Genomic DNA, 15,941 nt, shown 5'->3' on the forward strand with positions numbered 1-15,941 from the left:
CTGGGCTTGCTTTGGTCACTAAGTTAGTTTGGTAAGGTAACTTCACACCTACTCCCCACCCCTCAATACATCTGATATGGTCAGAGGTAAAAGACAAGTTGAATGACAAGTGGCTGTCTAGTCCCAGTCCTCAGCTGAAGTTCAGGGTGAGTCTGGCCACAAGTGACAACCCCCCACCCCCATTCTAAAGGCACGGCTACCTGTAAATGAATTTTCTTAGTAAAGGTTACAAACTGTTTCTGCCTCCTAACCCCAGGGTTTTCAGTGCTGTGGCGGAGGCAGAATGTCCCTGAACTTGTAAGGCAATGATCTCTTGGTAAGTGTTCCCTGGTGATCCCTCTTTACCTGTCACTGTCCTGCTAGCCAAACACAAGGACTCTTGGCTTTGTTCCTGGTACCACTGACTTCCTATTCACTCGTTTGATTTCCTCTGCCCAAGCCAGTGGTTTCCAACCTGACCACTATTTTCATGCGCCAAGGAGCTGGTGAATATCCATACAAGTCCAGTGTCAGTATTTCTCAGATGTACCCAAGCATGTATTTAAGCACTGCATGGATTAGATGAGTCTCTATGGGTCATAAACCACTGGATGGAAGGCAGTTACCCAAGCTGTCACATGGAGGAACAATGCCTGCATCAGGCAAGACAGCCACAAGGTGTCAAGACATTAAGACCCAGGTCATTTCTCCCTCACCAACATTTGTCCCCTTTGCTGGGTCTTCTGGGTCAGTCAACAGAAGTCAGGAGCAGCTGAAGGATTTGGGAAATGACACTGGCCCTTCAGTCTGCTCCAGTGAGAGAAGGGTCAAAACAGGACTGGAAAGGAAATGCGCTAAGGTGTCAAGACAAGTGAACCATGGCCTGGGAAGCTGCTTAAGGAAGGCAGGGCTGAGCCTCTCTCGGAAGACTTGCTCAGGTAATGCAGGTATGTATTGAAAATTAAGTGCTCAGCACCAAGCAGAGCTGTAGCACCAAGCAGAGCTGTCACACATCAACACTGAAGACCAGCAGACGTGGCTCCTACCTTCTCCTAGGCCACAGACTCAAGTGTGAACTCAGCGCTTCTGATAGATCCCACACACTGTTTTCCTGTGTGCGGCAGGATCCCTCCTGTCTGTGATAGCATAGGAAAACTTTACAGTACCTCATGCTGTGGGCCCCCCAACCATACAATTATTCTGTTGCTATTTCATAACTAATTTTGCTATTGTTTTTATAATGTATCTAATATGCAACCCCAAAGGGGCTGTGACCCACTGGTTGAGAACTATTGCTTAGATGACCACTACAGACCAGCAGCACTCGAGTACTTAGTGCTATGTGACCTGAGCCAACAGCTAGTTAGCACAGGGTACACACTGCTCTACTGTGCCTTCCCCAGGACGTTGTAGGTACAGAGACTAGCAGTTAGAGGGCCAAGCAGAGTAACAATTGGCAGCACATACCTAAACACTCCTTTTTTGAAATTGGCTACCATGTAATAGTAAACTTGCTCCTAGGTGGGGTGAGCTTCTACTATACTATTAGAAGATGAAGTAGCAGAGGTGGCCTCACATTTCAGAGCTGTGGGGAAGAGTTGCATGTCTTAGAAGTCTCCAGGAATGCCATACCACACTCGCTTCTAGTCTCAATCACTATCGTTTCCTGAGGCCCCAAGAAACAAACGAGTTAAAAGAAAAAGGACATGAGGATGATTTATTTGGCAGTCAGATCTTAAGAGGGCAGCAGAACTAGCAAATGGCCAACCCTGAGCCCAAGTGTGGGCAGTGGGTTTGCGTGTGCTGAATGCTGGCTATGCTGAGGCACCTTTACGCCCACTGGCCTGGAGCCACCTCTGTTCTCAGAGGTGAGGCCGCCTTCCCAACCTTCCCATCTCCTTGGCATCTTTTTACCAGTTACACAGAAGCTGCACCTAACAGCAGCTTCATTTGGTACCCGCTGCCTGACTCCACCTACGTACTCTCCATTTCCTTCCTAAGGGAAGGCATACCGAGTCTTCCTTGCCATAAAACAAAGAAGCTCACCAGGGTAGACATCGCTCTTCCTGCACCCCCAATACAACCACCCCATAGAGCAGCTGTTCCCAAAGGCTTTATGCTGGGGCAGGACTGAATAACTTAGTTACAATACCACTGAGAAGAAGAAAAAATAATACTGCTATTTTTATCATGATCCCCTGTATCTTTCGGGCTGGGTGACATCCCCAGCCATGGGCAGTGTGCCCTTGTGCTGTGTCTTCCTCCTTGGGCAGGGCAGAGCCTTCTCCTTAGGCCCTGCATTCTTCTGTCCTAGCTCCAGGGCCAAACTGCAGGGCATCTACTCTTTCACCCTGACCAGCTGTGGATTTAAAGCTACAGGACAATGTAAACTTTGTTTCCCTAGCCCAGAAAGGCTCTTTCTCCTCCTCCACTCTCAGGAATGTCAGCAGCTCCTTGGAGCCTCCTATGCCACCAACTGAGGCAACCTCTCCAAGGGGCTTCAGCCCTGGTCTTGGCCCAAGATGGAAGGACCCACCTCCACATTCAGGGCCAGATATGTGTGCTTAATGCGAGACACAGTACAGTTTTTTGCCTTCACCCAGAACTGGGCATGGAGGCCCAAAACAATATATCTCATTAATGGCTTGGTTTTGTCTAGCCTTCATCGCTGGAATCCAGGATCCAGGCTGCGAGACCAGGTAGGCTTTACAGTAGGCCGCTCCCAGAGAACCTAGTTCATGGCATTCCACAAGGTAGGCAGCACCTGCTGCTCTCCAACAAGGTGGGGGCAGGACTAGAGGCGGTTGTCTCCATTGACCCGAGTCCTTCTTGGGACCCTGAACAGAAGTGAAATGTCCTTACTGGCCTTGTAGCCAGACAGGACAACCCAAAGACAGTTATTGCTTTTCCGCATAGGAAAAAGCTGCCAAAGGATTGACCTAACACAGAGTGCTGTTCTTTCTGGCTCCAGCACCCTTTTTCCAATTCCCACACTGGCCAACTTCCCTTTCACCTCCCTCACCTTCGTTCCCGACTGTCAAAATGGTCTGCGAGATGCTCCTGGGAGATGCGGAAGTCTTCAAATGGCTGCTGGTATCGGGATTCGAAGGAGCCTTCCCGGGCCCGGACATGAAACAGTTGGCTGGAGGCATCTGAGGCCCTTTCCCGTAGGGATGTACCACTGAAGGGACTGAGGTCACCGTTCTCCTGCTCAGCAAGGGGAAGTGTACAGAAGTTGAGGTCTCTTCTGCACCTCAGGGGAAGGGCTCTCTGCTCACTCTGCTACTTGGACCAGCCCACTCTGCTGAGGTTACCTTAGCAGGGAAAACTTCGATCTTGATGAGCAGGGAGGCCAACTCCAGGTCTTCACTGTAGTTGTTCTTCAAAGGCACTGCTCTGTATCCTAGGAGAGAAGCCTGGCTCTCACAGGTGTCAAGCAAGTGGGTCAGTTCCACCCAGACAGCAAGACCAAAGAACATCGGGTCAAGGAAGATTCCTCACCTGTCTTCAGGCCTTTTACTGGGAAAGTAGCCTGAGCCAAGAAGTTCTGGTCACTAAACATGTCTTCTTCATACACCACAAAGCGTAGAAAGGCAAACTCAGGGTTACTGATCTGGAAGTGAAAGGGCTTAGCCGGCCACACAGGGTTCAGTCCATTGTCCACTGTGGAAGCAAGGGCAAAAGCTCAGGTCACATCAAAAGGCTGGGGTGACTGGTAGGGAGAGGTCTCTATCACTCCAAGAGAATGACTGGTAATGGCCAAAGGCTTACTGACCTACAAACTCTGTCTTTTGCTTGGTGCTGTCGTACTCTGCTCCAGCCACCTCAATCTCCACAAAAGGACACACGATACCTCGGCCATTCTTTGGCAGATGCCTGGCCCCCAGCACCTGTGAGGCAGACAGGAAAAGATGGAATAATGACTGTCTTCCAGGTCCCAACATCCTCACAGTAGAGGCTTGGGGAGCAAACATGCCATGGAGGCAATATGCCCCCTGCTGGGCCCTTGAAGGTGCTGCCCATTAGGCCCCTCGATTTTCCAATCCACAGCAAGCTGTTGGCTGTAAAAATTTGAGCTTTAGCCAAGTACTGTGTGCACTTTACAGTCCATTTCATGTTAAAACCACGTCTGCTCCAACGTGGCAATCTTTTAAATTATTTCCCGCTAGGGGAAAAAGTCTGGGAAGTAGCTGTCATGTCTACCTATGGCTTCCAGGTGTGTCCAGCTGCCCACAGACTGTCCTTATTCTTTCCAGACTGTTCAGGGCCCCCCTGCTGATTCCCAAAGCAATGGTTGGGCTAACCTTGTCACAGCTTTTCACTAGGCGTGTGCTAGGGAGCTCTATTCTAGGGACCAGGTTCTGCTTGCTCCTGCAGACAGGAACATAGCTCATCACATGCTCCTTCCAGCCTGATTTCTGCCACTCTGACCAGACTCTTCCGGCCCAGCAGTGACTTTTCATACGTTAGCTGTAAGTGGACAGCCTGACTCTTTTGTGTAGAAACTAGCCATGGTCAACCTGGCCACCTCTGGGATCCCTCCCAATCCTCACAGAGGACCTGGAGGCGGCTTTCCACTTACGACAGTTCTGCTTCAAACTCAAGAATAGTCCCAGATGAGTTCCCTTCCCCCACTCAGGGCAGAAAATGCAGCTTACCTCTGGCTCTGTGCCCTTTCCCCACTTATGCTTACCCTCCTGGTCCCCAATTTCTTAGCAAGCCTAGAATGAATACAATGAAGCCTCATAACCCTTCTCCCGCCCTGCAGCACCCAGATGAACACACCCACCTCAATGCAGATGACAGAAGGTTCCAGACCTCGGAGGCTGCTCTTGTCAAAGGGGTCAAAGGCTTCGTCTCTCATGGTGTTTGGCTGCAGCACATAGCCACAGTGCCCACCAGCCATGAAGAGGGCCTGGTTCATCTGCATAGGCTTGTCTGGAAGAGTGGGATTACAGTATGTTCAAGTGAAACTGCCCTAAGTGTCTCTCCCAACCCACCTAGGACCCCCTCACCTGGAGTCTGAAAATTGAGTGCCACAAGCTGGCTACCACAGATCCACATGGGCAGAGGATCATAATTGGAGGAGTCCAGTCTCTGTCCCTTGGGGTAGATTCTAGAGAGCTGTAGCCGATTGTACTGAAGGAACTTCTTGCCTTTGGCCTTGTTCACATACTTCTCAGCCTTGGTTTCCGGAAAGGAGGACATGTCCCGGTAACAAGCGCGTTCTGTGCCAATCTCTGAGCCAAACAGTGAGAAGATGTACAGAGCAGGCTCCTTGGGCAGTGTGTGTGTGAGGGTATTAAACACCGCTCTCATACCACCAGCCCTCTGGGCACATGCACACCACCCCTGGCCCCGCCTTACTTTCTTCATCAAAGGGAACAGGCCGGCAGTAGACCACAAGCTCAGAAAGCTCCAAGGCAATCTTCTTCCTCCTCTCCATCATCTTCCCCTCAGTAAGCTGGTGAGACACACAAAGCCAGGATAGAGCCCTGCCCAGGAGGAGAAGCTCCTGCCAGCCTTGGGCACACCCACACTTCAGGTGTTCTGGGGCCCTCCCCTCCCCTTGCACCTTTCAAATACCAACAGACAGTAAACAAAACTACTGGTTCCCAGTTTCAGCCCAAAATTGTTCTTTTCCTTTGTCTCTAAGGACACACTTGTTCCCTGACCCTCTTGGGATGGAAACCTCACCATAACTTATGTCCCAGATGACCTCACAGGAAGTTCAAGATAGGCAAGGCCTTCCCAATAATGCTTTCTGATCATCCCATACCCAGCTTCATCCTTCAGCAAAAGCATTGCTTCCTGATTCTCTTAAGTACTTAGGCCTTAAGCCCACCTGGCAATGTCTGTGTCTAAAATCAACTTGACCACCTCAACTCCCCCACGGCAACACAATCTTCCCCCTCCAGAACTGTCTTGGCTGCAGCCTGCTCAGACATCCTGGCTCTGCTGTGTCTATTTTCCTCAACCAGTGGCTCCTCTACCTTCTCTCTCTAGCCTAGACACAGGATCTAGCCCTCCAGCCACTGGGTTCTTTCAGTGCCTTGCCCTCCAGACACACTGACAAAATTCTCTGTATCTCTAGCCTTCCCTGTTTGGCTCAAGGTATCTGTTCTCCAAACCAGGTACAGATCTACTCATCAAATGCACTAGAAGACCGCCTCAAAGCACAAGTTCCTAGACATTTGCAGATGCTTCACCATGTTCAACGAAGAGGACAGACTTCCTCCAGAAAGCTGGTCCTTCCAAACAAATGCAGGCGACCCAGAAACTCCAACTCCAGACTCCTGAGCTACCACTCACTGCCATCCAGCCTAGTCATGCCACTAACAGAGCTTAATAGTGTTACTGGGAGTTTTAGCTGCTGCTGCTGCTGCTGCTAAAGCCAATGGACACCTACAGATTGTTACTGCACCTCTGTAGCCCTCAGCACAGCAGAGTCCCACTACTGTGGGTAACTGCACTTCTCTGCCTGCTGTTCCAGACACACATTGTGACAAATGTTTACCTAAGCCCTCTTCCCACCTTCACATCATCTCTTCTAAGCCTGACTCTATTCTTGCTGCCAGCCCAGGACCTCTCTTCCTCTTGCCTTATAAAGACTCACTCAGGTGACCCAGATTATCTCTTGTCCAAGACATGACAGTTCTGTTCTGAGTCTGTTCTTGTGGGTCCCTTATCTAAGGCCAGTCCACATCAGCAACCAGCAGAATGCTGCCTTCTCCTGAGGAGTTAGAGGCCTTGGCTGCCTGGCAGGCCCACATGCTGCCCTCACAGGCCCCAGAGCACTTCCACGCTGTGACAGTTCTCACCCTGGCATCTGCAGTCTGGGCCACTTCCCGGATCTTTTTCACCCAGTCCTGCAGTTCCTCTTGTGAGTCGGCGGCAACATCTAGGGACCAGTGAGCCACCGATGCCAAGCTGATGGAGAAGACGAAGAGCCGGTTGTTCTTGCCCTCAGGACGAATGGCTGTTGAGGGTAAAATAATACAGGGCTAAGAATGCTCTCTGTCCTTCACACACCCTTAGGCCAGTGGGTCTCAACCTTCCTAACACTGCAATCCTTTAGTGCAGCTCTTCATGATGTGGTGATTCCCAACCATAAAATTACTGTCGTTGCTACTTCAAAACTGTAAGTTGGCTACTGTTAGGAATTGTAATATAAATACCTGATGTGCAGGTTATCTGATATGTGAGCCACCCCCCCCAACCCTCCACCACCAGGGGTCATGACCTGTGGGTTAAGAACCACTGCCTTAGACACTGGCTCAAAGGAATTCATTCCATTTCTTCCTAGCCACACTTTATAAGCAGGCAAGACTGGTATACAGATCCAATTTACAGTGGATACTGTAGCTCAGACATATCATAGTAATTGGGATGGAACCAAGGCTCCAACCCAGCTGTGACTCATACCTCTTCCTTGGGGCCATGCCTTTTAACCCCTGCCCTACACCATCTCCAAGCCTCTGTCACAACCCTGTGGCCAAAACCATTAAGACTGATGTCAGCTTGTACTCAGCACCTCTGCCAACTTCTGATTCTACTGTATCTGGCACAGGTAAGTATGCAGGGTAAAAGTTGGGGATGACAAGGGAGCCTGGGATTTCTAGCATGTAAAATAGTAGCCTCTAGGGATTCGGCTACTGGCTTCCTCCCCAGGAGCAGGGGCAATCACAGGGACACCCCAATGCTGGAGGAATCAAGAGACAGGAATTGCAGCTCACCAATCTGACAGGCTGGCACATCTAAGACCCCCCGTAGCAAGTCCCCCAGTGGGCTGTTCTCATCCAGGTGCTGTAGGAAGCAAAATCACAGGACAGTCAGCATGGCTGCTACTTGCATAAGTGAGGTAATTCCTGCATGTGTGCGACTATCTTTTGGATGTACTCATGACCAGCCAAGTGTGACACAGGTACAATGGAGACTACGAATGTGGCCACACAGGACGTGCAACTGGCTCACATGTCACAGGAAGGTCTGGGTATGACAGACACATGAAAAGAGAACCTGGGGATGGGGAAACCTGTGACACTGTGTGGTTCAAGACATACCTCCCTCTCTGGCTCTAGGATGACTGGGTTGATCATCTCTTCCACATAGTTTGAGGGGAACCACAGCTGCTTCTTCCCACCATAGTCCCCTCGCCACCTGTGGGAACCACAAGGTACTGACTCTAGCAATGACCCCAAACTCCCACAGGATCTTTTTGGGGGTTCCCACATAGAAGTCAGACACTACTACTGAACATGAGACAGATTCTATCGAAGCATACTGTCACAGTATTCTCAGTGCTAGCTCCACGAAGTTCCTGGACTCCCATCCCACCACACCACAGACTCTCCAGCCTGGAGGGCCTGGCTCACCAGCCACCATCTTGCTTTTCCACATTCTGTATGATGGCACTCTTGGTAAAGGTCAGCTCATCCTCTCTCTGGGCCTTGTAGTCAAACAGGGCTTTTACTACACACTGCAGAGGTGAGAAGATGGGATTGTGTGGAGTAGAGCAGAGGGGCGGGCTCTCCCCATCACTTCACCCAGTGCCTGGGCTTATACCAGTGGGAGGGATCGCTGTTAGCAAGTATTGCTAGACACAGTTCTGCATGCTGTCCTATGGAAGTTTTAGGACAACCAAGTTAGGAAGACAGAGGGCTTTCTCCAGGGAACCTCCTGGCCACTGACATGGAACCTTTGGAGCCCTGCCTTGGGTCTGTTCCTAGGAGTAAGACTGGTGGCTCCATAAGAGTAAATGCGCTCCTGTACCTCCCTACAGCGTGAGGACCCTCACTTCTCTCTAATGGCACTCTGGCTACTGAAGAGAGGGAAGAGGGATAGGGCAGTCTGCCATATTAAAGAAAGGGGCAAACCAAAAGAGCCTATCTAATGGATCTCCATGATGAAGGGAATGGCTGCCCAGTGTGCCATCTAGTCCATTCTACTGTCTGTGAAAGACATGGAGGTCACTCTCAGGGAACAGAGCCACATGTCTCCTACAGCCTCCTCAGTCTCAGGAAACCACAGCCATTACTTCTCCATACCACAGGGGGCCCAGAATATAGAAATACAAACCCCATGCAGAAGGGGACCTCTCCTTCCTCCTGGCTTCCTGAGTCAAGGACAGATACTTACCTTGAAAGTCGGCATAGGGTTTGCCTCCACATAGAAGCCAGGATTGCGGCCCTCATAGAGTGCCCCATAATCGGGTTCCTAGAAACAGGACACGTTGTATCCATTAATGCCCAGCACTGAGATAAAAGCAGCTGCTAGCTCCCACTTGCCTGGTCTCTGAAGCATAGCTGGCCCTCTTCTATAGGCTGTCTGCCCCATTCACTGACACTTGGCCTACTGGAATCCCCCAACCCCGAGAGAGTGAGGGTGACTGTAGGGACTCAGCCTCACCCTCATTTTGCACTCTTACTCAAGGTCTATCACCTTGGCCCCTGAAAACTCAAATGCCACCTGCTCCGGAGTTGCCTGCTGCTGAGCTGCCACCAGCATCGCAGACTTGGAGTTGTTCAATGGCTGAGCCCAAGGTCAGGAAGAGGTCCAGCAAACCCTCTTCCTTGGAAAACCTAGGTCTTCTTTCCAGAGCCTGAGGCATCCATACAATTGTACCTAGCCTGCCCTCTGCCCAACACACCCAGATCAAGCCCATGTGCGCACACCTCTCTTGTAAGCTGCCAGACCTTGCTACCCACCCCTTGGTTCAAGGGGATCTTGCCTGAACGCCCAGGCACGGCTCAGGTCTCACTCACTCTAGCTATATACACCATGGCTCCCAGGGCCTTCTGTGAACTTCAAAACACCCCAGGATTCTCTCTCAGCACAGGCAGAGACCTCAGTTACTGTGTCCTCTAAGTACACTGCTATGGCCTCCCCCACCCCTGTGGCCTCTCACAGCTGTCCCAATCTTCTCTAGTGCTTCCTCGTTGATGGGGTAGCGCAGCTTCATTTTGCGGTAGAGGGGATGCTTCTCATAGTAACTGATGAGGTCAACCAGGCTGTCAAACTCAGAGTTCCCCAGCATCACAGTCTGGCCTTCCTGCTGTACTCGGCAGTGCTTGATCTTTCCCTCAGCCCTTCACAACGAAAGGACAGTCAGCATGGCAGATGACCCAGACCCAGCAAGAACCCACACCCATCCAGCAGAGCTCACCGGAAAGAGATGGCATATGAGTTGGGCTCATTGCGTTTCCGTACCAGGAAGGCCCCATCACGGGGCACGCGCATCAGCATATGTTCAGCTTGAGCTCTGGTCAGGCTTGCGTGGTACCACCTGAAAACCAGCAGAGTCAGGCCCTGACTAGAACTTCCCATACCACACTCATCTCCCTGTCCCTTTCCTCACTCTTTGCTCTCATGGGCATTTGTCTGTGGGACAGGCTCCGAAAGGCGCATCTCAAACTCGTTGCAGCGCAGCGGTACTTGCTGATAGTGTGTGATGAGGTCATAGAGGGAGTCGAAGACAAGGTTATCTGTCAAGAAGAACTTAGGAGTCCCAGCATCCTGCCGGGAGTGGATACGGCAGTGCTGAACTTTCCCATTCCGCCTGAGGAAAGACAGGATGAGACAGGCATGAAAAACAGGTCAGAGCTCCAAAGAATACGTAACTAGGCAAGGTATAAAGCTTCAAAAAGGGAGACCATTCTCCAAAGAAGCTTGGATAGTGAGCAGCCCTATAGGAGGTCATACAGATCAAACACAAACACGCATGTTTAAGTACACACATGCCTGTGTAGGAAAGAATTATGTTCCATGGAAAACCTAGAGCCAAGGCTGAACTGTTAAGCAGTTATCCCCAAGAACTATGTCTAGTACAAGTAGACTAAACACAGGTACTGTGCAGATGTGGGTTACCAGAAAGACAGCGTGTAGTCACCCACGAAGGTCTCACTTTCTCGAACCAAGAAGGAGCCGTCAGGAGCCCCAGTCTCAATGCAGTACTCAGTGAGCAGGCGCTCGGCAATGTGCCGCCCATCGCGCCCAGCCCCGAGCTTCCCATGGAACCACTTCTCACTGGAGTGCAGCTCTGTGCTGCTACTGGCCTAGACAGGAGGACAATAGCAAAGACACCCAGTGACTACCCAGTTCTCATCCTGCTCAACCCACACCCCTGAACAGTTCTACCTCCTTAGGCTCCTCTTCATCCTCATTGCCCTGGTCACTGTTGGTCTCCTCAGAGTAGTAGATCTTGCTGCTAGTCAGAACAAAGTAGTGGGGATACCATTCCTGGAACAGACCACAGGAGACCTGTGAGCCAGAGTCCAACACACGGCCCAACCCCACCATGTCCAGGCTCAGCTAGACCTCACATGATTCACGGGGTCCTCCAAGTAGAGGATACCATTCTTGATGGAGTTACTGATGTCATTCTCAGAGTACATCACAGAAGTGGGCACCTCCTCATAGGCACTGCCCTCAGCCAGTTTCTTGTGCTGTGGAAGCAGACCAGGTCACAGCAATCATTCCACACCTAGTCCCATCCTTAACTCAGGGATCCTCCTACCAACTGCACCACACCTTAATAAGGATCTTCCTCTTGAGCTGGTTGGGCGAAGGAAGTCCATCAGCAGCAATGTCCACAGGCTTGGTAAGGAGTGTGTCACCAAGCACCTTTTTGAAGTACTGAGCCATGTTTCTCTGCTGAGCAATGCTGCAGTGGTCCTCGATGGACAGGATGACTGGGTATCTGGAGGGCAAGGAGTAAGTACAGTGAGCCTCAGTCCAAATAGTTTCTTACAGGGCAAAATGATGGGAGGCAAGAACCTGGGGTACTTTATTCACAGGACCGTTCAGAAGAGAGGCAGCCACATGCAAGGGCACGTCAGGAAGCAGCCAGGAGGCAGTGGGAACCAAGAAGCAGCAAGTGGTACAGAAGGCAGCCCCTGAGTGGGTCTAATTAGGAGGCTGCCCTATGAAAAGACATCCCACATCAAATAGGTCAGGAAAGATGAGAAGCAGCCTCCAAATGTGGCTTAAGGGTCCTGTCCATGCTTTGAGAGACTGGGGACTGCAGGCCTGGTGGTTGCTAGCAATTGGGAATAGCTCATAGGGGACACATTCTTTTCTGGGCAATGAAGGGAAAGGAGCTGACCTGAGACCAGTTACAGAAATTTTTTTGGGATGAGATGAATATGAATGCTGAGCAGAGGCAAGAACAGCTGAGACAGGAGTGGGGGCAAGCTACGTGAGGGGTCCCAGGAGTGAGAGGACCTTCTGGAGGTTGCCCATGTCCTCCACACCTACTTACTCTGAGGCTACGAAAGCATGCTCCTTGATGGTGTGCAGGACATCTGAGAACTTGATCTTGGTGGTGAGAGTATGCCCATGGTAAATGACTGGCATCCCATCTGGGCCGTCCCAGCAGTCCACTAGGGAACATCACCATGGTCAAACAGGGAGGCCTCCCACCTTCCCTCTCCAACCCCTAGCCCCAACGCACACTCAATGCAGCGACAGCCCATCCTCAGGCAGCGAGCATAGGCTTCTAGGGAGGACTCACTGGAGAACTGGTCCCCAGTCAGGTATCTGGATAAGAAAGGAGAGACACATGTGGTTGGGTGCACCTTCCTCCCTCCCTAGAAGAGGCTGGGTGATCAGAGGCATACTCACGTATTATGTGAGGAAGAGATCCAATAGTGAGAGAGAGGGTTGTTCATGGTGTCTGAGCACACAGCATCCAGCTGGGAGTTCCACACACTGTTCTCTTTGGAGAACAGAAAGGTGACAAACTACAGGAATGAATGTGGAGGAAAAAGAGAGTGTGTCCTGGCTGCCACTTGGGATGGAAGTAGGTATATGAGAGTCCACTCATGCTTAACTGTGCTGGCAAAGTGGGCAACAGGTGGCTGCAACAGCTTCTAGGGCAGAGGAGCGTCCTGGTCGCCCTACCTGTTTCTCTAACAGAGTGGTGGGAAGTGTGGGGCTCACCTCATCCAAGAAGAAGTATGGCTCCTCAATCTCTCGCAAGGGGTCTCGAAGGAAGTTAAGCATGAATTCCTGCACCTGGAGCCGGTCAACAGCCCACAGCTCCTGCTGGGTAGAGGGAGTCATGGGAAAAGGCTCCAATGATGAACCCCCCCTTCAGCCTGATTCCCTGGCCCAGCCATACCCCCTGGTACTCTAGGAGGAACTGCTGGAACTCAGAAAGGGACACTCGGCAGAGCTCCGGCCGCTCTCCAGTCCTGCAGGGAAAGAACGAGTGCCTGGAAGCTGGCTGACTTGATCAATAGACAAGGGGCCCCTTGCAACTCACAGCTAAAGAACATACCCAAGGTTCACTATGCCTCACCCCCACCCCAACCGCTTCCCACCTGGATCTGGAACCACCCAGAGAAGAACCCCAACTGACTGTTCCAAACCAAACCTCAAAGTGCTGGTTTCCAAGAAGGGGAGGTCCATCTGCAGGAAACAGAATCTGGTTAGGGAGAGTCCTGAGAGACCATGCAGGAAAGGGGCTTTTAGGAAAAGGCTAGGAAACGGATTCCTGGAGGTGGGGAGGAGGCTGGAGCAATGGCACCCAAAAGCCCCAAGGCAGGGCAGCAGGGCTAGGAGAGGAGGTAGAGGAGTTGGGGCAAGGGCAGGGATGGGCAAAAGGCTCATGCACCGTCTTCTGGGCGCTGTACATGAGGCTGCGGTACAGCTGAGCAAACTGCCCATAGGTGATGTCCCCGCTGCGCTGTTCCAGGTCCTACATGATACAGAGCAGAACTGCCAGTCAGGCTCCTTAGAAGGAGGTGCTGGGCTCCCCTGCCTGCCCTGCCAGTAGATAGCCCCACGCATCCATTACCGTCAGCCGTTCTCGGAGGAAGCGCATGTTGGGGACCCGGTAGTTGACCTGTGACAGCATGTTCTTCAAGTCCTTGGCAGATATACTGAGAAAAAAAGGGTATCCTTCTGATCAGCGCATGCTGAGCCCACCTGAGGCTGGACAAGTAAACAGCTATACTCTGGGAACCTACAGTCCTAAGGGCAACACTGGTTCAAAGTTCATTGTGTGACAGATGGAAGTCCCTTCCTGTCTCTGGGCCTCAATAAAGGCCTGTGAATAAAGAAAAGTTCAATATTCTAGAAGTGACCAAGCTCAGGAAAGCAGGCCAGGCAAGAGTAGAAGGAAAAGCCATCTCCAGCAGCTGCCCAGCTCTGATCTTACCGGCCTGTCTGGAACAGGGCAGTGCTCACTCATGATGTCTGAGTCAGAGAGAGCTACCCTCTAGGCATGATGCTAGGACAAGGACCTGTCAACAGGATGAACAAGATGGGAAAGGATGCTCTCCTGGAAGTGGGTACTGGAATTAGAGGGCACACCTCCTCCTCTGGCCTAAGAGTCAGGCAGGAAGGACCAAAAAATCCCTAAGGGCTCACATCTGCAATGATGGTTGAATGCTCTGGAGCAGTGGTTCTCACCCTTCCTGATGCTATGACCTTTTAACACAGTTCCTCATGCTGTGGTGACCCCCATCCATAAAATTATTTTCATTGCTACTTCATAACTATAATTTTGCTACTGTTACAAATTATAATGCAAATATCTGATGTGCAGATGGTCTTGGGCAACCATTGTAAAAAGGATCCTTTGACCCCCAAAGGGGTCACGACCCACAGATTGAGAACCACTGCTCTAGAGTCAGTGTTCTGCATGGGGCACTAAGGCACTTGACCCACAGCCAGTCAAGTAGCTGTGGTCAAGAGACCACATTTTCCACCAAGGAGACAGAAGCCTCAGTTCCCACCCTTTTCCATCCGCATACAAACAGCTATTCCTTTTGTTTTTCCCTGCCAGCTTCTCTAACTGTTGCCTCCTCCTCCCCATGGTGAAACTCTTACAAGACTCACCTGTGCTGCTATTTCACCTGCACACACACCTATTTTATAGCCTCGACTCCTCATCTGAACTCACTCTACCTGCTTGGTGACTCCACATTTCTACCTGGACATCCACTATGCATCATAAAACTTCCACCCACACTGAACCCTAAGCTCCATCAATATTCCTGTCACTGTCTTCCTGTCTCAGCAATGGCAACTTTACTTTCCAGTTGCTCAAGTCAAAAATCCTGACTTCATTCTTCTCTCAGACGTTTGAAAATCAAAGGACTAGAAAAACTTTTTAATATAATTTTAAACAATATAGCCCAAGTCCAACTAATTCCTACCATTATTACCCCAATCTGAGCCCTCTCATCTTCCACCCAGAATTGTGGAACAGTGTCTTCACAGCTCTCCACTCAGCAGTCTGATCTTGAGTGTGCTGGCTAGTGTTATGTCAACTTGACACAAGCTAGAGTCATTGGGAGAGGAGGGAGCCTCAATTGAGAAAATACCTCCATAAGATCCAGCTATTGCAAGCCTGCAGGGCATTTTCTTAACTAGTGATACATGTGGGAAGGCCAAGCCCACTGTGAGTGAGTAGGGGGCACCCCAGGCAGGTGGTCCTGGGTTCTGTAAAAAAGCAGGCTGAGGAAACCATGGGGAGCAAGCCAGTAAGCAGCGCCCCTCTATGACCTCACATCAGTTCCTGTCTCTAGGTTCCTGCCGTTTTGAATTCCTGTCCTGACTTCCTTCAGTGATGAACAGTGATATGGAAATGTAAGCTGAACAAACCCTTTCGTCTCCAAGTTGAATCTGGCATGGTGTTTCATCATAGTAATAGTAACCCTACTGAGGACACTGAGCAAACTCGAAGCCAGAACAGGTCACTCTGTACCTCCCATGACTTCCTGACTCTAGGACTCTCAGAGAGCCTTGCAACAGTACAAGTTACATATGGAGCATGCCATTTGGTTTTTGCTTCCTCCAGCTCTTGGTCCTTCTGGCTGCACTGTCAGCCACCCTTCTAGGACCCAGAGTAGCAGTGTGCCCCACTCTAATGAACTACTTGTGTCAGAGCTGCTGGTCCCTTCAAGGTAGCTCAGTTCAAATGCACAATTGCTCTGGGTGCTTCTATCTACTGG

At 50.9% G+C, this 15,941-nt stretch overlaps 1 protein-coding gene across 4 annotated transcripts in view; it reads right to left on the reverse strand.

The window, feature by feature from the left end:
* Positions 1 to 1,669: 1,669 nt before the first annotated feature.
* Positions 1,670 to 15,941, reverse strand: part of Plcg1 (phospholipase C gamma 1) — a 30,503-nt gene continuing 16,231 nt past the window's right edge. The window contains exons 5-32 of one of the 4 annotated variants that reach the window (XM_035446887.1): positions 13,778 to 13,862; positions 13,595 to 13,678; positions 13,355 to 13,389; positions 13,100 to 13,172; positions 12,919 to 13,020; positions 12,601 to 12,719; positions 12,431 to 12,516; positions 12,239 to 12,359; positions 11,509 to 11,677; positions 11,301 to 11,423; positions 11,116 to 11,217; positions 10,846 to 11,033; positions 10,337 to 10,537; positions 10,145 to 10,264; positions 9,887 to 10,067; positions 9,118 to 9,195; positions 8,355 to 8,458; positions 8,043 to 8,139; positions 7,716 to 7,785; positions 6,801 to 6,958; positions 5,347 to 5,443; positions 4,995 to 5,219; positions 4,769 to 4,917; positions 3,755 to 3,869; positions 3,481 to 3,642; positions 3,294 to 3,382; positions 3,002 to 3,186; positions 1,670 to 2,845 (exon numbers count right to left, since the gene is read on the reverse strand). In XM_035446887.1, the coding sequence (XP_035302778.1) occupies positions 2,716 to 2,845; positions 3,002 to 3,186; positions 3,294 to 3,382; positions 3,481 to 3,642; positions 3,755 to 3,869; positions 4,769 to 4,917; positions 4,995 to 5,219; positions 5,347 to 5,443; positions 6,801 to 6,958; positions 7,716 to 7,785; positions 8,043 to 8,139; positions 8,355 to 8,458; positions 9,118 to 9,195; positions 9,887 to 10,067; positions 10,145 to 10,264; positions 10,337 to 10,537; positions 10,846 to 11,033; positions 11,116 to 11,217; positions 11,301 to 11,423; positions 11,509 to 11,677; positions 12,239 to 12,359; positions 12,431 to 12,516; positions 12,601 to 12,719; positions 12,919 to 13,020; positions 13,100 to 13,172; positions 13,355 to 13,389; positions 13,595 to 13,678; positions 13,778 to 13,862 (3,448 nt within the window). In that variant the 3' untranslated portion in view covers positions 1,670 to 2,715. Of the gene's footprint in view, positions 2,846 to 3,001; positions 3,187 to 3,293; positions 3,383 to 3,480; positions 3,643 to 3,754; positions 3,870 to 4,768; positions 4,918 to 4,994; positions 5,220 to 5,346; positions 5,444 to 6,800; positions 6,959 to 7,715; positions 7,786 to 8,042; positions 8,140 to 8,354; positions 8,459 to 9,117; positions 9,196 to 9,886; positions 10,068 to 10,144; positions 10,265 to 10,336; positions 10,538 to 10,845; positions 11,034 to 11,115; positions 11,218 to 11,300; positions 11,424 to 11,508; positions 11,678 to 12,238; positions 12,360 to 12,430; positions 12,517 to 12,600; positions 12,720 to 12,918; positions 13,024 to 13,099; positions 13,173 to 13,354; positions 13,390 to 13,594; positions 13,679 to 13,777; positions 13,863 to 15,941 lie in introns of all 4 variants that reach the window. The other 3 variants (XM_035446888.1, XM_035446886.1, XM_035446889.1) reach the window with 3 other exon arrangements.

This window comes from Cricetulus griseus, chromosome 6, assembly GCF_003668045.3.
Source record: "Cricetulus griseus strain 17A/GY chromosome 6, alternate assembly CriGri-PICRH-1.0, whole genome shotgun sequence".
Classification (NCBI taxonomy): Eukaryota; Metazoa; Chordata; class Mammalia; order Rodentia; family Cricetidae; genus Cricetulus; species Cricetulus griseus.